At 20.7% G+C, this 24855-nt stretch overlaps 5 protein-coding genes across 9 annotated transcripts; 1 reads left to right on the top strand and 4 right to left on the bottom strand.

The window, feature by feature from the left end:
* Positions 1-3202: 3202 nt before the first annotated feature.
* LOC122719330 (cysteine--tRNA ligase, cytoplasmic) lies at positions 3203-6967 on the bottom strand. 2 transcript variants are annotated; one of them, XM_043945054.1, is made up of 10 exons: positions 6625-6963; positions 6344-6539; positions 5906-6248; positions 5584-5724; positions 5251-5461; positions 4717-5186; positions 4497-4641; positions 3973-4181; positions 3523-3897; positions 3203-3448 (listed from the first exon to the last, which is right to left on the bottom strand). In XM_043945054.1, the coding sequence occupies exons 2-10, from the start codon at positions 6520-6522 to the stop codon at positions 3332-3334; spliced, it is 2190 nt and encodes a 729-aa protein (XP_043800989.1). In that variant the 5' UTR covers positions 6523-6539; positions 6625-6963; the 3' UTR covers positions 3203-3331. The 2 variants fall into 2 exon arrangements, with proteins under 2 accessions (XP_043800989.1, XP_043800988.1); XM_043945053.1 differs by having other exon boundaries at positions 3523-4181; positions 6625-6967.
* Positions 6968-8351: 1384 nt separating this feature from the next.
* On the bottom strand, positions 8352-17344 carry LOC122719329 (carboxypeptidase D). Of its 2 annotated transcripts, none has more exons than XM_043945051.1 (15): positions 16758-17344; positions 16399-16643; positions 16147-16302; positions 15894-16069; positions 15633-15780; positions 15373-15464; positions 13149-13657; positions 12583-13059; positions 12194-12465; positions 11476-11650; positions 10982-11361; positions 10752-10893; positions 9161-10640; positions 8863-9039; positions 8352-8592 (listed from the first exon to the last, which is right to left on the bottom strand). In XM_043945051.1, exons 1-15 carry the CDS (start codon positions 17211-17213, stop codon positions 8459-8461), a joined length of 5019 nt encoding a protein of 1672 aa, XP_043800986.1. In that variant the 5' UTR covers positions 17214-17344; the 3' UTR covers positions 8352-8458. The 2 variants fall into 2 exon arrangements, with proteins under 2 accessions (XP_043800986.1, XP_043800987.1); XM_043945052.1 differs by having other exon boundaries at positions 16147-16299.
* Positions 17345-18183: 839 nt separating this feature from the next.
* LOC122719310 (nuclear speckle splicing regulatory protein 1) lies at positions 18184-19469 on the top strand. Its single transcript, XM_043945019.1, has 2 exons — positions 18184-18240; positions 18320-19469. The coding sequence occupies exons 1-2, from the start codon at positions 18215-18217 to the stop codon at positions 19419-19421; spliced, it is 1128 nt and encodes a 375-aa protein (XP_043800954.1). The 5' UTR covers positions 18184-18214; the 3' UTR covers positions 19422-19469.
* A 171-nt stretch (positions 19470-19640) lies between these two features.
* LOC122719311 (serine/threonine-protein phosphatase PGAM5, mitochondrial-like) lies at positions 19641-22033 on the bottom strand. Of its 2 annotated transcripts, none has more exons than XM_043945020.1 (5): positions 21690-22033; positions 20844-21022; positions 20517-20746; positions 20182-20312; positions 19641-20105 (listed from the first exon to the last, which is right to left on the bottom strand). In XM_043945020.1, exons 1-5 carry the CDS (start codon positions 21851-21853, stop codon positions 19955-19957), a joined length of 855 nt encoding a protein of 284 aa, XP_043800955.1. In that variant the 5' UTR covers positions 21854-22033; the 3' UTR covers positions 19641-19954. The 2 variants fall into 2 exon arrangements, with proteins under 2 accessions (XP_043800955.1, XP_043800956.1); XM_043945021.1 differs by having other exon boundaries at positions 20517-20731; positions 21690-22028.
* Positions 22034-22611: 578 nt separating this feature from the next.
* Positions 22612-24831, bottom strand: LOC122719336 (serine/threonine-protein phosphatase PGAM5, mitochondrial-like). Of its 2 annotated transcripts, none has more exons than XM_043945070.1 (5): positions 24525-24831; positions 23703-23881; positions 23109-23317; positions 22879-23009; positions 22612-22812 (listed from the first exon to the last, which is right to left on the bottom strand). In XM_043945070.1, exons 1-5 carry the CDS (start codon positions 24680-24682, stop codon positions 22668-22670), a joined length of 822 nt encoding a protein of 273 aa, XP_043801005.1. In that variant the 5' UTR covers positions 24683-24831; the 3' UTR covers positions 22612-22667. The 2 variants fall into 2 exon arrangements, with proteins under 2 accessions (XP_043801005.1, XP_043801003.1); XM_043945068.1 differs by having other exon boundaries at positions 23103-23317; positions 24525-24825.
* Between the last annotated feature and the right edge of the window lie 24 nt (positions 24832-24855).

Below are 24855 nucleotides of genomic sequence, written 5' to 3'. Positions count from 1 at the left end.
TTTTCTCGAAAATGTTTCGTGAATTCACAACGCATTTATGATTCCTATAATGGATCTGCGATTTTGAAATATTGTGACTCGAATTTCCTCCACGAAAATATCTATCAGCAACTCGTTTTCATGAATTTGTTATAAAATTATTAATTAATATCGGCAGATATTGCAGAGCACATTTATTTTATCTTAAAAATATTGAATAATATTCAATATATTCTTTTGAGATATAATCTGTTCAAAAAATATCTACACTTCGAAAATAACTTTATGCATATTATTTTCTCGATCACAACTCTTTAAATTTTTCCCAACAATCTATTCTCTTCTTTTTCTGTTATTCTTCTTTTTTGACAAATTTCTTCACAGCGAAGAAAACTATTGTACGATCAACATAACTAGTATTAGTCGTTCGGATTACAAGCCTAGGATAGTCTTCTAATTTAAAAACGCGAAAATCGATTTTCACTTTTCATGTATTCATTTATTTTCCTTTCGAAGTCGATCTTTTGATACAATGACGTTTCACATTTCTGACATTCTATATATACGTATATATACTTTCTTCTTTTTACCAAGCTCTTTTTTTTTTTTTCCTCCGTTTTTTCGGTTACTCTGAAACATTTCGATCAACGACATCGTGGAAACAACGAGAGAAAAAAAATATGGTAGCGTGAAAGAGGCGAGAAGAAGAAGAAAAAAAATGAACACACATCGGTAACACGAGTAAAAAGTGGTGCTCGTTAAATTACAACAGTTACCGAACTCTGATTCCGAGTAAAGAGAAACCGACGAACGTAACAAAATTGTACATCGAAAGAACGACAAAGAGAAAAATGCGGAGAAAGAGGGTGGCTTTTATATATGCATACGAGAACATTCAGGTGTCAATCATGAATCGAGACCTTTCTTTCGACTTTGGGGTCCCAAAATCGAGTTTTTCCTGAAAAAATTTACGTATTCATTCACGTCACCACGAATGGAGGAAGATATGGTATAAAGGGAGAAAGTGAAAAAAAGAGAAAGGAGATGGGTAAAAAAGAAAGAATTCAAGCGAAAAGTCTGTTTGCTTTTTTATCGATCTTGACTTCATATTCGAGAGCATATTTTTTTCACCAACCGTCACGCATTGTTAACGTCAACTTATTTTCTCACTTTTTCTCTCCGTAGGTTGCAACGAAAAAAAATCATCTAATAAAATTCAATATATAATAGTATAATATGAATTTCATAATTTTATTAAAATATTATTCCAAATATATTTGCATATATTATTCATTTTAATAGAAAAATCAAAACGAAGAGATATTTCCTAATTATTTCATCCCGTTTTCGATATAAGACATTATCAGTCCGACGTATTTTCTCGAGTTGGAAAAGCTCGTGATACACGACCCATTCGCTTCGCGTTTTCACAGTTCCTGAATGCGGGATGAATATCGGCCTGCTTCGTCGGCCATTATACAGCTTTTACATTTATAAAGCTGTCACACACCGACTCACGCGTCATTGTGAAAGGGGTATTATGCTTTAATAATGGACAGCATCGCATGTCAGATTCATCCGGTAGGATGGAAATGGTGCGAAGTTTATTTTGTTTCAGGTCTCTAGCAAATCCAATGATGACGTGTCGCAAAATATTTTGCACGATCAAATCGTAACTTTATCTATACACCGACATTATCTATCGTATTTGAAAGTTATGCTTGCACTTTATTATCGATATGATATTATTCTTTATCTGATTATTCTTTATTTTTTTTTTTTTTTTTTGATAATTAAAAAATCATTCCATGAATTATATTTGATAAAATTAAATTATAAAATTATATTTTACTTTTATTATGAAAGCTTACTATATTTTTTGATACTTCATTCAATTTTTTCTTTTCATATTTATCTTTGATCATATTTTATTTTATAGCGAAATATTAACTATTTTATAATATACATCAAAATTGAAAGATTGATAATTATATCATTTTAATCGAAATATTATTTGAGAAAATTATTTAGTTTATTTAGATTAGTCTAGTAATATAAATACTTGTCTAGCTTGTCTTACTGTTTAACAAATTTATTTAATATTTAATATTTAGTAATTAATCTTTTTATGCTTTTAATTGTACATTATATATTATCAAAATGATTTTTGACCAAAAATAACAATTTGTTTTATAATATCTAAAAATCATAATATTGAACATGTATTAAAATGTGTACATAAATCTACATGTAATGTATATTAAGAATTTAATTCATCTTCATCTAATACACGGATTATAAATATGCAATATCTTTTACAAAATTTTTATTCTTGAAAATAGAAAAATGTACATATCTCTTCCGGGTTATATTTTCCTACTATTTTATAATAAAAATTTTTGATTGCGTCTCATTTACAAATCACAATTTTGTATTAAAAGAAAATGATTAAAAAATGATACAAATTTTTTTCGAATTTTAAAAATATCATTTTTTTTACCAAGTTTTATAATTTTATTATCAGAAAAGTATAATTTGAGAAGAGATATATAAAATTTTTTAAAATTTGATATATTTAGGTATTTATTTTATCTCTTTATGCTGCCATAAAATCATATAACAAAATTAATAGTACTTTCTCTTTAGTCCTTCTCTTGTCGATTTTCTTATCTTTAAAATCAGTCTAAAATACCTCTTTACACATTAGTATTAGAGTAAATTAGAGTTTTTATTCATCAATGAAATGGCATCATTAATACTAAATTTTTTTATTTATTTTCTTTATATTAAAATAGGCTTTACGTTTCTATAATAACATATCATATTAATTTCTATATGCTGTTTATTTAGGTAGACATAAAATAAAAATATGATATTGCGCAATTTTTAGCGTATAAATTGTTTCGATTCAACAAAAGCGAATTGAATGATTAATTTTAATTCTATAATTATAAATTAATTTTATAGAAGAATTGCTAATTCAAATTTTACAAATAAATTTATATATATTTTTGATATATTTCATTATAATAATATAATTGTAAATTTATCCTTATTTAATAACATAATAATGATAAATAACTTATAAACTTATAAATTTTAATTTATAAAATATAAAAAAAATTTTAAATTAAGTTAAAAATAATTTTTTAATTAATTTTTAATAATACAAAGATAAATATAAATATTATATATGCATGTTGTTATGTTCATAAACAATAATAAATTAATGAACAATGCAGTGATAAAAAAAGTTAACGTGAAAATAAATATTTTAAAAAGGTGAGATCAATGTTTTTCTTAAACAATCACCTTTCTAATATACAAGATTAATACTATATTAAGCGTTTTATTAAATAGAAGCGAGATATTCGTTATATCTCTTTTTTTGCGCTTGTTGAAACTTTTGCAGTTTTTTTATTTGCCCTTTACTAATTTCTTTACCATTGATATCATGCGTCGGTAAACCCTAAATAAGAAAAAAAGTTTTAAATTTTTTAATTATGAAAAAAATTATATATTATTATAAACAATTCTACGTACGTTGCTATCAAATCGAGAATATTTATTTCTTTCTAACTTAAAGATCTCAGAAGGGGGAATCTTCCTCTGTATTTCTTTCATTGCAGCTGTCGCAGCAATTTCTGCTTTTTTCTTTTCTTTTTCTAGCATTTTCTCTAATTCCATTTTCTTCTTAGATTCTTTTTCTTTTAAAAGATCTTCTTTATTTACTAATTTAATTTTACAAATTTCATTATTACTATCCTCTAAACGAACTCCAATATTTGGTAAAATATCATCACGTAATGTATCACATTCTTCAAGAATAGTAGTAGCTTTCAAAGTTTTAGCATGATTTCTTACTTTTTCACGGAAATTTGCCAAAATTTCAAGATATGGCATAACAGCCTGTTCAACCTTTATAATGAAATCCATAATGAAAAATTCAAAATATAAATAAAAAAAATATATATATAAAAATATAAACCATACATTTAATTTCACGATATTACTATCTATTGGAAAACCAATAGCATCATGTGAATATGATATAGTACCAAATATAGTAAACATTTTTGTAATATAAACTGCAACATCTCTAAGTAATAATGTATTTGGTTGTTTAATTTCTTTCATATAAATATTACAATGTGTCACAAGGTCTCTAATTGCATCAAGTGCGTTCCTTGTATCAATATTATCTAAAATAAAACGTATCTTTTAAATATCGATAATATAACAATAATGTATTTAATAATAAAAGAAAAAATATATTATAAAGAAAGAAATATATTATAGAATGTTAATATATTCGTGGAAGACTTTTGAAATGTTGATTTTAAACGGCAAAGTTTACAAAATACAAAAAATTGATATATAATACCGATTGAAGCTTATTTTTTATTTATAAGCAATTTACTATTTTTATATTTGTTTTGAATTTTAAAATTGTCCCAAAATCGATTTCTAAAAATATCCTACAAATATATATAGATAATTTATAAATACTTTCTTACCACATAATGCATTATGTACAAGATCTCTGGTATTATAAAATTTTTCATTTAATTCTATTTCGAAATTACTCCATTTAATAAAAGTATTGATATTCGTTTCAGAACCCAAAGATCTAATTTTACATTTTACATTTAAAAAAAATTCCTGTAATACAAATAATAAATTTTATCTACATTATATTATTAAATAATAAAATTTCATAATGTGTGTTATATTTACATTTAAAAATTTTTCATATTGAATAGCCATATGCATGGTATTATCACTATAATCTAATGTATCTTTCCATGAATGTAAAAGAAATGCAAGTCTAAGTTGTCTTGCTGAATACTTTTTTAATGCATCTTGTATAGTAATAAAATTTTTTAATGATTTAGACATTTTACATCCTGCTATGGTCAAATGACCAGAATGGAGAAAATATCTAACCCAATTAGAATTATTAAAGTATGCTTCTGCTTGTGCTATTTCATTATCATGATGGGGAAACTTTAAATCTACTCCACCAGTATGAATATCTAAACTTTCTCCACAAATTATAGATGCCATAACTGAACATTCTATGTGCCAACCAGGTCGTCCTTTACCCCAAGGACTTTCCCACCATGGTTCTCCTTCTTTTGAACATTTCCAAAGTGCAAAATCAATTGGCGATCTTTTTTCAGATATCTCTGAAGTGCTTAAATCTCCTAATAAAAAAATTTTCAATAAAAATTTGATACAAGAGTTTTTTAAAAAAATTTTAATATTTACCTTCTCCTTCTTGTAAACTCAATGTATCACCATATGCTTCTGGAACAAGTTTGGCATAATAATGTTTATCTTGTTTATTAAAAGTAGAAACATCAAAATATACAGAACCATTACTTTCATATGCAATTCCATTTTCTATAATTTTTTTAATAAATTCTATAATTTCTGGTATGTACTCACTAACTCTAGTCAAAACATTTGGTCTTAATACCTAAAAAATATATTTAATTTTTTAAATCATAATTAAACATTTTTCATATGTTTAATTTGATATTTCAAATAATAAAATAACATTACAAAAAATACATAATTATAAATAATATTTAATTTTACATTTAAAGAATCCATATCTTTATGAAATTCCTGTTCCCAATGTTGCGATAATTTGGTAAAAATTGAATGTTCTGTAACCATAGCACCTTTTTCTTTATCCAACCATTCTGCCAAAGGATCTCGTACTTCTTTTAATAACAACTGCATCCATAGAAGTTACAAACATAGTATCTTTAGATAAATTATTAAATAAAATTAATAATATTATTAATAATTAATAATTTTATTAATAATATTATTAATATTATAAATAATGGCATTATTACTATTTATAAATTCATTATTTAATGTATTTTATACAATGTAAAAGAAATATGTATACTTCTTGAAATTCCTTCATTTTATCTTCATCTTTAAGTTTTACTGCATCTTCAAGATTTTCAATAGCTTTTTCTACATTGCATAATATATTCTGTAGTATATATTTTTTATCTGTATCAGTTGTACTCTTTACAGTATCTTCAAAGATATACATTACATTTTTTGCATCATCCAAAATTTTATCAAGCGTATGATTTTCTTTTATATATTTTTCATATAAATAATTTTGTCTAGCTCTTTTTATAATTTTATCATCTATATCAGTAATATTCATCACATATAAAATATCATATCCAAAATAATCAGATAATACACGTCTTATTATATCAAAAGACATGTACGATCTAAATAACAATAAAAATTAATAAGAAAATATAAAAGTAAATATTCTGTATTTCATATTACACAATTCTATTTTGTAATTTAATTTTACAATTACCTAGCATGTCCCATATGTGATGCATCATAAACAGTAGGTCCACAACTATACCATAATATATGATTTCCAAATTGAGGAACAAATATTTCTTTATTTCTAGTTAAACTATTATACAATTTAAGAACTGAGCTATTTTTTCTTTCTGGTGGAACCCAAGATGGTTGTATTCTTTTTGCCATTTTTTAATTTCTCAAATCTAGAAATGTTTAAAAATAATAAATTATAAAATATATCTTAATATTTTCCTATCATTATAATAATAAAAAATTAATAAAACATACCTTTTTAAAAAGACTTGGCGTATTTTAATATTCTTTGTAAAATTTGCAAAAAATAATATTTACACAATTATACAAAGAAAATGAAAATTGTCAAATAGATATCACGTGTCCCGAATTCTGTTATAAATTTCTCATTTCTGTATATATTTTTTTAAATATTAAGATATTTGATATTAATATTAATGTTATTTTTTTTATTCTTTTCAAATAAAACATACATAAATTATGATTAAATGTCTATGATTCTTAAATAATCCATACACAACATTCGAAAGCAACTTTATTAAATTTTCTGTATCTTCGAATAAATTTCCACTAGATATTTCACTTAGTTCCCCTATTTTCAATCTTCAATACTGCAAAGCAAAATGTAGCTCAATATAAAATTATTTAAAAAATAAGTAAGTTTAATATAATATTAATAAATATTAATTATTTTTTATAAAAATAATTTATATATTTCTATAAATACAATATATAAAAAAAAAAAAACATATATGAAATTTATTTAATTTTTAAAATTACATCATTTCAATTTGTATTTTAAAATGAAATGTAAACTAGTATTTACTTCTGAGTTCGTTTTATTTCGTTTTATCAGCATTAATTATTGATATTAATCGGAACTGTAAAATATTTATTGTTGAAACAAATAATAAACAAATCTATATGTATTATGTATTAATCATTGTAAATAGAAATTTTACGAATAAATACTATAAAATACATATAATAAATAAATAATTTTTTTTGTTTCGTATTAAAAATCTTAAATTTTATAATAATATTAAAATTATAAATATTATATTAGTTAATAATATTATAAATAATAAGTAAATATTTGCAATTTTTAATTACAATTAATTACAATTTCTTAATTTCAAAATGAAATTAATTTTTATAACCTTACAGTGTAAAATATAATTTGATTTAATTGTATATAATGTAAATTAATATGTAATATAATTATAATATTATTATATAAAAAATATATAAAAATATTTGACTTCTTGAACTTATTAATATATAAAATTAATTTAGAAAAGCACTTTAATTATTTATATATGAATGATAAATGATAAATAATATAGATAATGATTATCCATATTTTTGTACAAAGTATATTTAATTATAATAAATTTTCTATAAATATTTTTCACATTTTTTAAATCTTTAAAGAAAATATAAATTAAATGTTGTACATTTTAAATTTATTAATATATTTAATATTTTAATTTTTTAAATTTGAAAATTTTATTATTTTTATTTTTTATTACTTTTAAATTTTGTGCACAAAAGATATGTTATTTTAAAAAATTTCCATTGATTTATATTATATTAAATCATATATAAATGACATACAAAAAGAGTTTAGAATATAATTCATATTTATATTATATAAAATATTAGTCTTGTATTTCATATAAAACTATAAATCAATTATATATCTTAAAACATATATTTTTTTCTTTTTCAAACAAAATTCATTATACTTCTCTTTTATTTTATCTTACTATAAATCTATTTTATATTATTATAAATACAATAGTTTTTATACATATAGTAATTTTCAGTTTTTTTAATATTTTTTTTATCTTGATTTAAATTGATAAATTATTTTGGAAAAGGTATTTTTGAAAATCATTTTACAATTTAGTAAATATAATTGTTTATACAATAAATTGAAAGAAAATTACAATGTTTTAATATTCTAAAATTATTTGTTAGTAATTTTTTCTTTAATTTTTATATTTTTATGTATAATTTAAATATTATATAAAAAAATATCTTTCTTTTTATATTTATGTTATATAATATATATATATAATATATATTATCTATGTTCTTTAGTTGGTTCTTCTTCCCACTCTTTACTTGGTCTAACAAATTCTAAATCACTATCTTCAGAACTTGACATATTATCATCATCAAAATATGGTTTTGTAATTTCTTTAATTTGTGTATGTCCTAAAAAAGTTTAAACTGTGAAATACTAATGAAATAAATAAATATGATACAATCTTAAATTAATAATTTGTAGTAAATGTTTGGAAACTGTTATTTTATTAAAAGAAAATTAAAATAATTTTTTTTCTAATTTTTTCTAATTTTTCTAATTTTCTAATTCTAATTTTTTTCTAATTTTTATAAATATACATCATAAATATACATAAATATAAGTATACTTATATAGATTTCGAAAATTTATATTTTTGTTATTGTTATTCTAAAACTTACCATTTAATGGTCTTTTAAATATTTCAATTTCTTTTTCATCATCATCAAAAAAACTTGTACCATCTTTTAGTAAACTAAATGAATATTGACGCCAATTATTTTTTTCTAAATTTTTGGAAGATTGACAGTTGATACAAATAAAAATAGAACATATAATAATTCCCAAACATAGAATACCTATAAAAATATAATTTATGATTATATTATTATAAAACATTATGATATGTATGTATTTACATATAATTACAATACAATTTATATAATTACAAATATATTGTAAAGATACTGAATATCTTACTTAAAAGTATAATAAAAACAATTCTGGGCATTCCCAAATAATTGTTGTCATATTTTAATTTGAATATTAAATACGAAATATTATGTATATCTGGTGTGATAAACACTTTAGTCTGCTGAATGTATTTAGATGCAGTGGCACTTATAACATGAGTACCAGGTTGAAACAAAAGCCAATAAGCTCCATGTATACCACTTTTGATGTGATGTATTGATTGATTATATGATAAAATAGCATTTTCAATTGGATGATTGTTTTCATCAAGAACATATCCTTTTATTCCTTCATTAAGTTTTTCTATCATTGCTAATAAACTAGATTTATTATCTTCCCATATATTTTTTGAATCATCTGTGTTACAACATGTTACATATATATTTAACATCAGAGTACTTGTATTTAAATAAAGATAATCCATTAATGAATGTTCTCTTTTTCCACTTATCCCTATCCCACCATGAATAATCCCATTAGTATTTATATTTAAATTATTATTACATTGCGAATCTTTAGATGTCATATGAATATTGTATTTTGTATATAATAATGCTAAATCTTGTAATATATCATCGTCATCTGTATTATATATTTGTTCATGTATTTTTCCATACTTTCCCGCAAATGGAATTTCAATATGTTGTGAACCAATGTTCAAATTTATTGCTAATACAGCATTAATATTTTTAAACCAATTAATTATCATACTTGCATCAGTAGTTAATTCATTATTAATAGGAAATTGTAAGTTATTCATTATACTTGATGTACAAGTTTGATTGTCATTAGAATTTTGGGATAAATCCGGTGCGATATATATCGTAAATTGATCTAAATAATTAGTTATTCTAATATCTTTTTGATAATGATCTAGTAAATACTTTGCAAAATAAAGTAAAATTTTAGATGTTACAGCTGCACCATTTGAAATACCTGCTACAAAAGCTATAGATGGCCGATCAATCTGTTTATTATTTTCATTTCCAATTTCTAAACACATTATTCGAGTACCTATTTGTGATTTACCAATAGTATGTAAAATTGATAATTGTGAATATTTATTATTCAAATCAATCAAAACTTGATTTACAATATTTGTTTCTTGATCTTCATCATATTTTTGATGTTCTACTTTTTTAATATGATGTTTTATCAATTTAATATAAAGATTAGTTATACTTTCATAATTTACATGAATTTTTATAGTTTGTTTAATGTAACCTTCACAGAAAAATGTTAAAATATATTCACCAGGAAGAACAATAATCTTGAAATAAGCCATGTTTTTAGAAACATGATAATTATTAGTTCCAATCTTAACTGTAGCTTTTCTTAAAGGAACATCATTAATGTCTGTTACTATTGCACGAATACCAGTTGTAAGTCCATGAATAAGTTTCTTTAAAGGTAATAAATTTTCGCGCCAAATAATTGGAATAGATCCTGGATGTGGATACTTACAACAATCCATATTGATACTTATCTAAAAATATAATTATTTAAATATATATAGATGTTTATCTTAAAATAATAAAATAAACAATTAATAGAAATAAAAAATAATTTCATATATTAATAAATATATATTACTTACTACTGGTATATTATATTCATTTTTAATATAATTTTGTACTTCCTTAATATCATTATTAAGAAAATTACAAGTTCCTTTCCGTAATGAATGTTCATAATTTTTGGCTAGATTTTCATATACATTCAAATTATCATCTGTATAACTAAGTAAAATAAAAATATATTTTATTATTATAAAAAAATAAAAAATATATTCTTATACAATATTAATACTTATGCAATTTTTAATACCTAACTTCAAGTGCTCCACTTCCTAATATTATTATCACATCATATCCTTCATTAAGTAACATTGTTTTAAATGCATTAGTGATTTTATTTAATTTATTCGAATTAACAATATTTTGCTGTAATAATTTTTTTCCTACTTCATCATATAAAATTGGATTACAATCTTGCATATTAAATATATTATCAAAACCAGGATCTATCCCAGGTATAAAATGTAATACAGAGTTATTCAATATTCTTTCTATAGGAGGATCTCCAATTTGATTTCCCATCAAAATATGAGTTGCTAATCGTAATAGAATTTCTCTTCCTATTGGTTGAGATGCAAATAATCCTCCAATTAAACCAATATGAAATTTATTTTCTTCTGGTGCACCTATCTATAATTAATAAATTTTTTAATTTTATTTATTAATTTTTGTGAAAAAATAAAGTTAAAAATTTTATATGATATATAATTATAATATAATATAAAATTTTAATAATATATTTACATTATTTGTAACTTTTAAAGAATGAATAGCCATATTAATTAATGATTCTCCTGCTAGAAATTCTGCAATATTTGGTTGATGACTTTCTAATTGACTAAATCTAGCACTTAATTCTGCATTTTTTAAATATACGTTCTGTAAATTTGCCATTAATCGAAAATCATAAGCAGATGACCTAAAATAAGAAATTATATTTTTACTTTAATATATAATTTATTAAATATATAATTATAATTATTATTATAATATATAATTATAATTAAAAATTAAAATATAAATGTTAATAAATTAAGGAACAAAAATTTATATTTTTATGTTAAATTAAATAAATTTTGATATTGTTCATTTTATTTTGTTCAAGAAATCTATTGTTTAAAAAATCTATTTCTTTTTAATATTCAATGATAATTAAAAAACATAACATGATTATTCAATAAATTATTCTAATAATTTGTTCTGTTAATTAAAATATAATTGTAATTTATTTTCTCATGGTTAATGTATTTTGTAACAAGTTAAAATATTTACTTTTGTGAAATTCTTAATTTCTTCATAAAATGAAATTTTTATGATTCCTTAACAAATACAATTTGTTTTAATATTCAACAACACATAAATATCATTATTCTGTAAATTGTAATACAATCTATATAAGAATTATATTAAAATATTCTTTACTTTCAAAAAATTCTTAAAATTAGCTAATATATGATTATACCAATGTTCAGGATCATCTCGCATTAATGTGAAATCCAATGTCACTTCTCCTTCTCCAAAATTAATTCCATTTGATATTGTTACAGTTTGCATTTGAGATTCATATCCTACTGCATTAACTGTAACATTGTATTTTCCTGGAACCAAAAGGCGCCAATAATCTCCATCATTAGCTGCATAAATATCATGTTTAATTCCTTCTATAGATATTTTAGCATGAGGTATAGGATTTCCAATTGATGAACGTATTACACCATGTATTCCTTTACGAGACTGTAAATAAAAATATTTAATTAAAATTAAAAATTATTTTTACAATATACATGTATGTGCGCGCATGCGCATATACGTGTGCGTATGCGTATGGATATGCATATGTGTGAGTAATACCATTTCAATAAGACGTAGAAGAGGTTCTCTATTTTGTAACCAATAGTTTGGTAGTTCAGTTACATTTGGAAATTTTGTACATCCTACTTCTATTGTAATTTCAAAATCATTACTATGAACATAATTATAATCTTGCATGCCTCCATTAACAGAATACCAAGCAGCACCATTAGTTATACCATTTGGAAAACTTTTTTCTAGCACATTTGATTCTGTATTTAATCGTCCATTCGAAAATGAAGGACATGGTTCTCCAAGATGCATACGAGGATGAGCATTTGAATATGCTAATGCTAAAGCTTTAAAAACTTTATCATCTGGACTAGGATTTTCTCCATTAGCTGCATATTCTGGTTTATTATCATATGGATAATTTGCTACTAATGCTCCTCCATGAAAATTAGCAGAAAGTACAAATGGAATACTTGCAATCCAATTCATTACAGCTTTTGTTTCTGTTTCTTGTTTTTTATTATACTATAAGATAATTAGAATCAATTTAATATACTTATAAATATAAATAATGTATTAAATATCTTAAACAATTAAAAAATTTAAATTCATACATTATTGGTTTCGTATTGATCAGGAAAATTTCTGTTGAGATCAACTCCTTTAGCATTTGTCCTTCCTTGTATACCATCTACATCTCCTTCTTTAGAAATTTCATAGCCATCTGGATTCATACTTGGCATTACATGTAATCTTACATTTTTTAATATTTTTGTAACTCTTTTGTCATTTCCAAAATTTTCACAAAGATATTTTAACAACAATAATAAAATTTCTCTACCAACAACTTCATTACCATGCATATTTCCTATATATTTTATTTCAGGTTTATTTTTACTATGTTTTCCAGGATTTTCTGTTATTTCCATAACATATAATTGTCGTTTTTTTATAGATTGTCCAATACTATAGAGTCTTGTAATATTTGGATAATTTAAATTTAATTCTTTCAAATACTTTTCCATTGCTATGTAATTATGATGCTTGAATTCCGTATTATGGAGAAAACCATATTTATCAACAGATTTGATAATTTCCTCAACTTTGTCTGACTTTAATTTCCCTATAAATTAACATAATATTAAAACTAAAAGCAACTAAAATTATTAATAAAATTTATATATATTGTAAAAATTAAATTTAATATAAAATATATTTATAATCATATTTATAATTTATATTTATAATTTTTTTTCATAAGTTTTTCATATAAATAAAAAAATGTGAAGATAAAAATATAATAAAAATATAAAAAATATAAATTATAATATATATAATATATAAAATATTTTTATATATATAATAAAACACAAGGTATAGAGAACACAAAATAGAACATTGAATAAAATATAAAAGACCAATAAAAAAAAGAAGCTGTGAATAACATATCACAAAAACATTTGAAATATTATCATTTAAAGAATAAAAAATTATAGGAAAAGGCTGGAAGATATTTGAGAAAACTAAATCATTGTTTGACACAAATATAATAGTTTATTTTTTCAATTTTAAATATTGTACATTTAATTTGATTATATATATTATGCTATACATAAAATTACAAATATAATCATAAACATCATTCATTATTTTATATCTTTTTGTTAATATTAATAAAATTACATGATAAATATTTATCGTTGCTAAAAATTTTTTAATGCATTTCTCATATATTTACTTCATATATTTTTTTCTATTTTATAAAATTATTACATTAGTTAAATTTAACTAAATAAATAATAATTTAATATGAATTTTTAAATAAACATATTTAATAATAATTTAAATATACTAAAATATATCTTTATAATTTTTAGAATTTTTATTTGTTCTTATAAATATTTATTATTGATATAAAATAAATATAAAAAGAATAATTAAATAAAAAATAAAAATAATAGAATATTTAAATAAAAAATATTAAATTATATTAAAATATAAAATCAAAATTTGTTATTTCCTTGATAACAAAAATTATTCAATAAAAAAAATATGTATCATAAAAAAGATATGTTTAGTACATAATATTTTTCTCTTATAATATATTCATTTAATTTTACATTTATAAAATGTATAGATCAATTATTTAAAATTTTAAATTTATTATTTTTTTAATTATATTTTATACAACTATTACAACATTCCTTGCATGCTTTTATTTAAAAATTATATGCTTTTTCAAAATATTTTTTTTTTTTACGTTTAAAATAAAATAAATAATAAAAAACGTAATTAATAACTATAAATATAAAAATATAAAAATATAAAAATATTAAAATTATATATAAAATTTATATGTTTATGCTTCAATTTCACTGTGCTTATAGTAATTCACTGTGTTTAGTAAGTACATAATTTTCAATATAAATAAGTATAAGTTTTCTATAAATTGCAAAATTTGATATTTTTCTCCATACCTTGTGTATATTTTTTATATTTGTTTGAACTAATAGAAACATAAATTATAATAAAATGTATTGGAAATAGAAGTATCAAATAATCTTGTGTTATGATCATATCAATGCTGTAAAAATGAAAATAATAAACATGATAAAATAATTAATTCATTAAAAATGATTATAAATTTATAAATAATAAATATACAAATAAAAGTTTTATTTTATAATTTTAATTTCGTAAAAAAATAAAAAAAATAAATAATATAATTATATAAAATATAACTAATAATTCACATATCATCATAAGATATTAATTTATAAAGTGCATGATATTGATTAGGAAGTAGGAGCATACGAACTAAATGTGCATCTTGATTACCTTGATCATAATTGTCCTGTTTTAAAGTGAAATTGACAATAGTTGGTTCACCTGAATTTACTATAACATTTATTGGTTCACTTGAATGATATCTAAAATTAAAAAAAGTTATATATAAATAAAATGTTATTAAATAAATGATAAATTAACAATTAATCAAAATTAAAGAATAATTTTTAAATAATACTAAATATATTTAATCATATAATTAATATTAAATAAACTCAGAATAAATAAATTCTTTATTTAAATATATTCACCCCCATGCTTCTGCATGAATATAATAACTTCCAGGTAATAATAATCGCCAATATTCTCCATGATTTGTACTTGAAACATTATGGTTTATTCCATGTACAATAATAGTTGCTCCTTCTATTGGTTGACCATCTATATCTCTTACAAGACCTATTATTTAAAAAACCAAAAACTAATTTATGATATATACCTTAATATATATCACAAATTAATATTTAATATCATTGATTAAGAATTATGTTATTTAATGAACATCTAAAAACCTTTTATTCCAATATGAGCTTGTTCAAAATATGTTATAAGAGATTCCTTATTTAATTTCCAATATTCTGGCATTTCTGAAGCATTTGGATATTTACAACAACTAAGTTCAAATGTTATTTCAAATGCATTAGAACGAGCATAATTAAAATCTTGCATTCCTCCAATAACTTCATACCTAAAACAAATAAAAATATTTCCTTTCCACAAACAAAATTTATATTTTTTAAAAATAAAAATTTAAAGTATACTCACCAATATGCTCCATTGATGACACCACCTTGAAAGACATCTGACTCACATGCATGACCTGTACGCATTTGAGGATGGTTATCTGCATATGTATGTGCTAAATATTTAAATAATTCATCATCTGGACTTTTACTTTCAGTACAGCAACTAGTTAAACTACTAAAAAATAATATATTATGTAAATTTCAAATTAATAAATAATATTTTATAATTTAATAATTCAAGATTAAAAATATAAATATTATATCATATTACCCAGAATCATAAGGATAGCTTGCTACAACAGCACCTCCATGAAGATTTCCTGATAATACAAATGGTTCTGTAGCAATCCAAGTCATCATAGCTACTGTTTCATTTTGACGTCCATCTAATATATTACCACCTTTTTGGAGATGATTAGTTCTTCTATCAAATTGATCTGGAAAATTTCTATTTAAATCAACATGATTTGCATTTTCACGACCTGAAAAGTCTTTTTTGGATTCACATTTTCCTTCCTAAATATGTAAAAAAATATTAAATCAGAATTTATATAAATTATATAAATTAACTTATATATTATAAAGATAAAAAATAATAAATTATAAAATAATAATAAATATAAATTTTACCTCTGATTTTTCAAATCCATCAGGATTCATTGATGGCATAAGATATATATCAGTATTATTGATCAACTTTGTAATTCTTTCATCCTTTCCATAATTATGTAGAAAATATTGGGCAAGATATACTAATAATTCTCTACCAACAGCTTCATCACCATGCATATTAGCAACATATTTCACCATTGGTTCACACAATTTTCGTTCTTTAACATTCTCAGAAATTTCAAGAACTAACAAATTTCTACCTTCCACTGATTTTCCTATGGAGAATACTTTTGCCAAATTTGGATATTTTTGAACCAATGAATTAAATAACTGTTGAAGTTCTTCATAATGTGTATAATGTGGAATGATAAAATTTTCTTCTAATTTATTTTCAGAATTAATCGCAAAACCATAAATAATTCCAACAAATAATATCATAAACGGCATGGTATATATGATACTTATGTGTGCCATATTTAGATATTTTTTTTTGTGTAAAAATATAAAAAACTTTTTATTTTCAATGAAACATTCTACAGAAAGCAATATATTTATACAATATCAATATAATATAAGTATGTACTGATGACTGATGACTGATGATTAATGACTGATGACTGATGACGTCCACACAAATGTAAGCGTAAGTAGAAAAGGATAGAAAAATTACTATGAATAATATATAGTATAAATTGTACAAGTACTAAAAGCATGTTTTGAAAAGTTGGCAATCTGAACAGTAAAGAATTATTTTATTCATTGCTCAACTTCACGAGATTATATAATCTTATTTAAAAATTATGATATATTGGTTTACTGATAATCTTCATTTTTATGATTATATTCGATCTATTAAAAATAATTATTCAAACTCATTTTTTAATTATACATATGTATAATAATATATACTTATTTATTTTAAATTTTTAAATCGAAATATAATTTGAATTTAGCGCATATTTTATTCTTTAATTAATAAAATAAAAATCGTGTATGTAATCAGTAATAATTCGAAAAATTCCTAAAAAAGTAAAAATGCCTTTCTATAATTTTTAACTTGAATAAATTTTAATCGAAATCATCATTTTTAGATTCTGTACGTTAGAATTTGTAGAAATATTTTTAAAAAATATAAAAATGTTACAATTTAATCAAAAAATTTTATATTAATATTAAAAAAACGTTTATGCATAATTAATCATAACCTATTCTAAAATTGATTCTAAACTATTATATATATAAGTTCTATAACATATTATAACAAAATATATATATATTACATCCTTTTTTTTTAAATATTTTAGTATTGTTTAAATTTTAAAATTTGTTTATATTTTATTTAAATTTATTTTAATAAAATTATATTAAAGAAATATTATAATGCTTGCAAACGTAAAAAACATAAAAAACCTATAATATCTTCAATATAATCACATAAATATTTGTGAGAGTTTAATAAATAATATTGTATAAATATGTCTGATATTAAAGAAGAAAAACAGTAAGTAATAAAAATAGTAATAATAAAATTGAATATAAAAAAAAATAAATAAATTATTAATCATCATAATAAATTTTAGATACGGTTTAATTTTATCTAAAAAACAACATATTATTCCAAAGGTTAACAATATATTTGGTGATAGTAATGATTCAGATGAAGAAGATGGTACAGATTGGGTTAAAAAAGCTCTTCAGGCAGAAGGAGAAAAAAACAAAATAAAAAAACAAATAAAATTAAATATGCAAAAAGCATTGAAAGAAAACCCAACAATATTCCAATATGATGAAGTATATGATGATATAGAAAGAAAAAAAGATCAATCTAAATCTACAAAAGATGAAAAAAAGAAACCAAAATATATTCAAAATCTTTTGAAAGCTGCTGAACGAAGAAAAAAAGAACAAGAATATAGAATAGAAAGAATGGTTCAAAAAGAACGAGAAGCAGAGGGAACAATGTATGCAGATAAAGAAAGTTTTGTTACTTCTGCTTATAGAGCAAAATTAGAAGAATTTAAAAGGATGGAAGAAGAAGAAAATAGAATGGATAAATTAGAAGCTATTGCAGATGTTAAAAAACAGCAAGATATGTCAGGATTTTATAGACATTTGTATGTGCAGACTACTCAATCTTCAGAGAAATCTGAAATCAAAAACAATATAAATAATGATGAAAGTGATTTTGATAATGTAACTAAAAAGATAGATATCAGTGCTGTAAATAAAGAACAAATTAAAAATAAAGAAATAAAAAAAAATAGACAATATAGACAAAGAAAAGTAGAAGACAGTGACACAGAAATTGAAATTGAAGAAAAAATGGAAAATAAAGTAAACATTATTTTATCTGAAAAACGTAAAAATATTGAAAAAGAAACTGTAGAAATAGAATGTGATGCTAAAAAACAAAAGCAACAAACTGAAAATATTAAATCTAAAGAAAATCTTAATGAAACTAAAATAGAAAATACTTTCAATTCAAAAAATGATGATAAAATATTAGAAAAATCTGAAAATAATGATGAAACTGAAAGAAAAACTATTAGTTTAAAAGCAAAAATAGAAGCAGAAAAAAAAGAACGATCTAAAATTTGGGAAAAAAGAACAATTGGTCCTGAATTTGAAGCAGCGTTGCAAAGATATTACTCTAGGAAATCTATGAGATTGTCAATTGCATAATTTAATGTATTTATAAAATATATAAAAATAAAAAGTACCTAAAAAGTATTCAGTAGTATATTAGGATTTTATATAATTCTGATAAAAAACACATTTATAATATAGAATATAAGATTTTTCTTTTTAATATAATATATATGTATGTAATAAAATAGTTAATTAAAATATTGTATAGAAATTGTATTAACAATACATTGTAATCTGGAAAAATGTCTGTTATCAATATTATAATATATAAATTTTTATACACAAAAACAAATCATGGCACATTATGGTTACAATACATTATTTAACTTCTATAATGCTAATACACAATAAAATCATATACATATATTCTTCCTTATTTTCAAAATATTCTATGCATTGCATATAATTTTTTTATTTAAAAAATATTATTTTATGCAAGTATAAAAATTTTTTGAAAATATGATATTAATGGTTTTATAAATAATTAAAAATATTTCATTTTTAGCAAATTATAAATTGCATGATTTAAATATTTCATTACTAAACGAATAAATAAATTATATGATTTAATAAGATGAAATAAGCTGTGGTTCCATATGTCCACTATCACCTAAACTTCTTAATGTTACCCTTCCATTAGGACGAATAGATACCCATGTAATACTTCCATGATTTAAACTTAAACGTAACCAACCTTCAGGTGGAAATTGCAATGCTCTAAAACAAATAAAATAATGATACATAAATTTTACATATGAATTTTTAATTCTATTTTTATTTAACAATATATTACCGACAAACAAAATATCTAATAACGTTTGCATGGCAAACAAGAATAACATATGAATCTTTTTCCTGACTAGGTTCTGGACGATGAAAATACTTTCTAAATGCAGCTTCTATTCTAGGTCCATCTTCATAAACCTGAAATACATTAAAAAAAAGTAATATTATAATATATTAAAAAAAAAAAATGATTTAATGAGAACTAAGTTCTAAAATTTTTCATTTCTTTTTCATAATATAATATACAAAAATATATAATATTCCAAAAATAAAACTTTTAATAATTGTATTTATAATATTATTATATTATATAATTGTATTATAATATTATAATATACTTACAACTACTTCAGAATTCCAAACATTAATTGGAGGATCAGGTGCAATTGGCATACCTTCACTAAGTACAGAATCTTCTTTGAGTGTAATATCTTTAAGATATTTTTCTATAATTTTAGCAGTTTCTTTAGCTCGAATTATTGTTGATTGTACAATTAAAGAATATGGTAACCCTAATTCCTGTAATCTCTTTCCTGTTGCCTCTGCTTGTTGCCTACCTTTATATTTTAAAACTTTCATAATTATTAATATATATTTTCTTAATAGATTTATATTTTTATTATAAAAATTTAATATATTTAAAATTATAATATATTATTTGATACCAACCAAGAGTTGTAAGTGTTCGATCTGAATCTGTTTTGCCTTTTGTATTATATTGTCCATGACGAATTAAAATTATATGATGTTTCACATTTGATTTCTTAATTGATCTTTTTTTACGCGATTCTTTATCAGTTTCTTGTTCATCTGATTTAGCTACGTTTGCTAACCATTCTGGATGTCGTCTATAAATGAATATAATAAATTGAATTTTTAAATAATAAAACAAAAATATAAAATTCACAGAATTTTACAGAACATTATATTAAATAAATAAATAAATAAATAAATATTAAATAAATAAATAAATAAATATTAAATAAATAAAATTTATAAATATTTCTAATTTATAATATAATATTTTTATTCATACTATTTTTAAAACAAAAATAAAAATGAAGTATAATATATATAATATATAATAATATATAATATAATACATAATATAATATATAGTTATATATTAGTTATATATATTAATATTAAAATATTATAGTTATATTTTATTTATTAAAAAATCTTAAATAGATATAATAAATAGAAATAATTATAATATTATAATATTAATTACATTAGATGAATTTATACTTAAAAATAAAAATTAATATTTTATTTAAATAAGATAAAAAATATATTTTTTTACGTTTATACAAAATATATATATTTATTAAAAAATTAATTTATTTATTTAATTACAAATTATTTAATTTTATTAAGAAAAATATGAAAAAAGATTTTAATTATATAATAATTGATTTATAAAATCAATATATATTATAAATCATATTATATTGATTTATAAATCAATATAATATTTTCATAAATAACTATGATAGTAATAATAAATATAACCTATCCCAATTATGATCCCATCTGCCCCAAGATGAAGGTGTTATCCAAGAATGTTGTTTTTGTGATGAATGAACATGATCGTTATCATTTGGATAAAAAAGCATTGCACCACCTATTACACCACATCCAGCAATCCATTTTTTTAAATTCAAACGTATAGGCATTATTATTATAAATTTCCACGACCAAAGTTTTTAATCATTTAAATCAATGCTGCTCATGTATAGAATGTCTTTGAATTTGTAATTTTTTTTGCTTTTTTTTAATAATAATAATAAAAATAACAAATATATTCTAATAAGAAAAAAAATATGTAAAATACTATTTTAATATGAATGATAAGATAAAAAAATAAAATTAGAAAATTCTCTCAAATTTTGGAAATTTATTTATCTAACAATCATTATTTCTATAGTCTGTCCAATGAATTAAATCAAAGGAAGTAAACAAAACCATGTGATTAAAATCTAAAAGAAACAAGATTAATTTACAATTTTAAAATATTTTATTTATTTTTCTATATCAATTTATTAATATAAATAATTTGATTAATATAAATAAACTTGATTTAATAATTGTTTATTTTTTTTTTAGAATAAATAAATTTTTATAAAATTGTTATAAAATGTTAAATACAATTTTTAAATTTTTTTTTTCATACGAAATTATTTATATATTTATTAGTTTTTCAAAACTATGAGAAAAATAATATTTTTTAATTTTATTTTATAATTTGCAAATTGTAGAAATAAAAAAACAATTGAAATATTTTTTTTTGAAATATTTTTAAATATTGTTCTTTTTATATTTAAAACGTATTTACATTTGTTATGTTTATAAAATTTTTACAAAAATGATACAGTTTTATGAATGAAATAAAACAAAAATTATAATTTTGTAAAACTTGTATACAAAAATGAAATATAGATAACATAAATGTTTTTTATTAAATAAAATGATATGCTATTTTAAATTTAATTATAAAAACAGCTGTGGTTTCATATGTCCTGTATCACCAAAAGCCCATAATTTTACAATACCATCAGGATAAATAGTAATCCATGTAATACTAGCATGATTCAAACTTAAACGCAACCAACTTTGAGGTGGAAATTGTAATGCTCTGGAATGAATTAAAGAAAAATAATATTAACTTGTATTAATCAATAATATATACAAAATAGTTTACCTGCATACAAAATATCTAATAATATTTGCATGACAAACAAGAATTGTATAAGAGTCTTTTTCTTGAGCAAAATCTGCACGATGAAAATATTTTCTAAATGCAGCTTCTATTCTAGGTCCATCTCTATAAAACTGAAATATATTAATATCTTTTATGCAATATTATTTTAAATAAATATTTTTTAAAATATAAATATTTATAATTTTTTTAGTTTATATATTTACATTTACTTCAGGTTTCCAGTTAGATGATGGTGGATCGGGTTGAATTGGTGCACCTTCATTAAGAAGCAAATCACATTTTATTGGTACATTCTTAAGGCCTTTTCCTATAATTTTAGCAGTTTCTTGTGCTCTTGTCATTGTTGAATGTACAAGTAAAGTATATGGAAAACCTAATTCTTGTAATCTTTTCCCTGTTGCCTCAGCTTGTTGTCTACCTTTATAAAATTTTAAAAATTTTATTAAATATATACTATTATAGTAATACTAATATAATAACTATTATAGTAATACTGCTATAATAGTAATATACATTACATATATAAAGAAGAAATTTAAATACATTTTGTTCAATATAATAAAATAATTTAACATTTAATTAAATTTTTAATAAAATAATTTTATATAGAAACTTAATATTATATCATAAATCATTATTTTATATAATTTTTATTTCATTTATTATTTAATATTATTTATATTAAATATATATATATATATATATATATATACAATATATGAACTTGATAAATGTGTCAAATTATTTTAAAAATTATTAAAATAAATTTAACATGTAAATAAATGTTATAAATAAATACCAACCAAGATCTGTAAGTATTCCATCTGTATCTGTTTTAGCTTCTACATTATATTGTCCATGACGAATTAAAATTATATGACGTATAGCTTTTGCTGTTTTACTTATTAATTGTTTATTATATAAATTTTGATTAGATTCATTATCTATTTTCATTGGTTTTACTAAACTTTTTGGATCTCGCCTAAAGATATAATAAAATATAATAGTAAAAATATAAAAATTAATTGAAAAATGATAATAACTAATAAAATAATTATATGAAAGAATATGAAAAAATTAATTATTAAAATTAATTATTAAAATTAATAATTAAAAATATTTGATATAATTATTATATAAAAACATATTATATGTATTATTAAATATATTTTATAAATATATTTTATACATTGCTATATATTTGTTACATAAATAATAATATGAATATAACAATAATATTTAATAATATGAAAAATAATAAATATTTAACATATATATTTAATAATAAAATATCAACAAAATAATAATAATATTAAAATTTAATAAAATTTAATATGATATATTAAAATTTTAAACGCAATAAAAAATAATATTTTATTTAATAATCAAATTATTTAAATATATTATTTTTAATTTTATTTTAATAAATTTGCATATTTATTTATAATATATGCTAAAAAATAATATATATAAATATAATATAATAATAACGAAATATATTATATTATAATAAAATAATAACGAAAGAGATATGAAATATAATTTTAATTATGTGTTACATATTATATTTTAAAATATTTATACGAATGACAATAATAACAATACCAAAGAATACATATATATACCTATCCCAATTATAATCCCAACTAGAAGCTGCTATTCCAAATTTATGTGTGTGTAAAAATTGATTATTATTATCATTATCATTTGGATAAAAAAACATAGCACCACCTAATGCACCAAATCCTACAATCCATTTTTTAAAATTTGAACGTATAGACATTGGTACAATAAAATATCACAATTAAATCTTCTAAGTGATTTGAATCAATTTTATCTGAAATATAACCTACATCTTTAAGTATCATAGATACGTGGTATTGAATTTGGCAACACTGTTTTAGTAATAGAATGAGTAATATTACTTAAAATAAGCTATTAAAGTAAATAGGCAAA

This window comes from Apis laboriosa, unplaced genomic scaffold (assembly GCF_014066325.1).
Source record: "Apis laboriosa isolate Shangri-la unplaced genomic scaffold, ASM1406632v1 scaffold74_cov149, whole genome shotgun sequence".
NCBI classification, from domain to species: Eukaryota; Metazoa; Arthropoda; class Insecta; order Hymenoptera; family Apidae; genus Apis; species Apis laboriosa.
This window is presented reverse-complemented; position numbering and strand designations above follow the sequence as displayed.

What these genes read in the sequence shown, in the direction of transcription:
- LOC122719330 (XM_043945053.1), bottom strand. Translation starts at nt 6,522, where the DNA reads ATGGCAAAAAGAATACAACCATCTTGGGTTCCACCAGAAAGAAAAAAT. An exon ending in GAGTTTACAAGAAGGAGAAG is followed by an intron (nt 5,187 to 5,250) that starts GTAAATATTAAA and finishes TTTTTTTATTAG; the next exon opens with GAGATTTAAGCACTTCAGAG. An exon ending in ATTCTCGATTTGATAGCAAC is followed by an intron (nt 3,449 to 3,522) that starts GTACGTAGAATT and finishes TTTCTTATTTAG; the next exon opens with GGTTTACCGACGCATGATAT.
- LOC122719329 (XM_043945051.1), bottom strand. Translation starts at nt 17,213, where the DNA reads ATGGCACACATAAGTATCATATATACCATGCCGTTTATGATATTATTT. An exon ending in ATCAATACGAAACCAATAAT is followed by an intron (nt 13,060 to 13,148) that starts GTATGAATTTAA and finishes ATTATCTTATAG; the next exon opens with TATAATAAAAAACAAGAAAC. An exon ending in ATTTAAAAGACCATTAAATG is followed by an intron (nt 8,593 to 8,862) that starts GTAAGTTTTAGA and finishes AAACTTTTTTAG; the next exon opens with GACATACACAAATTAAAGAA.
- LOC122719310 (XM_043945019.1), top strand. Translation starts at nt 18,215, where the DNA reads ATGTCTGATATTAAAGAAGAAAAACA. An exon ending in GATATTAAAGAAGAAAAACA is followed by an intron (nt 18,241 to 18,319) that starts GTAAGTAATAAA and finishes AATAAATTTTAG; the next exon opens with ATACGGTTTAATTTTATCTA.
- LOC122719311 (XM_043945020.1), bottom strand. Translation starts at nt 21,853, where the DNA reads ATGCCTATACGTTTGAATTTAAAAAAATGGATTGCTGGATGTGGTGTA. An exon ending in TCGAACACTTACAACTCTTG is followed by an intron (nt 20,747 to 20,843) that starts GTTGGTATCAAA and finishes TAATTATGAAAG; the next exon opens with TTTTAAAATATAAAGGTAGG. An exon ending in ATTAGATATTTTGTTTGTCG is followed by an intron (nt 20,106 to 20,181) that starts GTAATATATTGT and finishes TATTTGTTTTAG; the next exon opens with AGCATTGCAATTTCCACCTG.
- LOC122719336 (XM_043945068.1), bottom strand. Translation starts at nt 24,682, where the DNA reads ATGTCTATACGTTCAAATTTTAAAAAATGGATTGTAGGATTTGGTGCA. An exon ending in TGGGATTATAATTGGGATAG is followed by an intron (nt 23,882 to 24,524) that starts GTATATATATGT and finishes TTATATCTTTAG; the next exon opens with GCGAGATCCAAAAAGTTTAG. An exon ending in ACTGGAAACCTGAAGTAAAT is followed by an intron (nt 23,010 to 23,102) that starts GTAAATATATAA and finishes AATATATTTCAG; the next exon opens with TTTTATAGAGATGGACCTAG.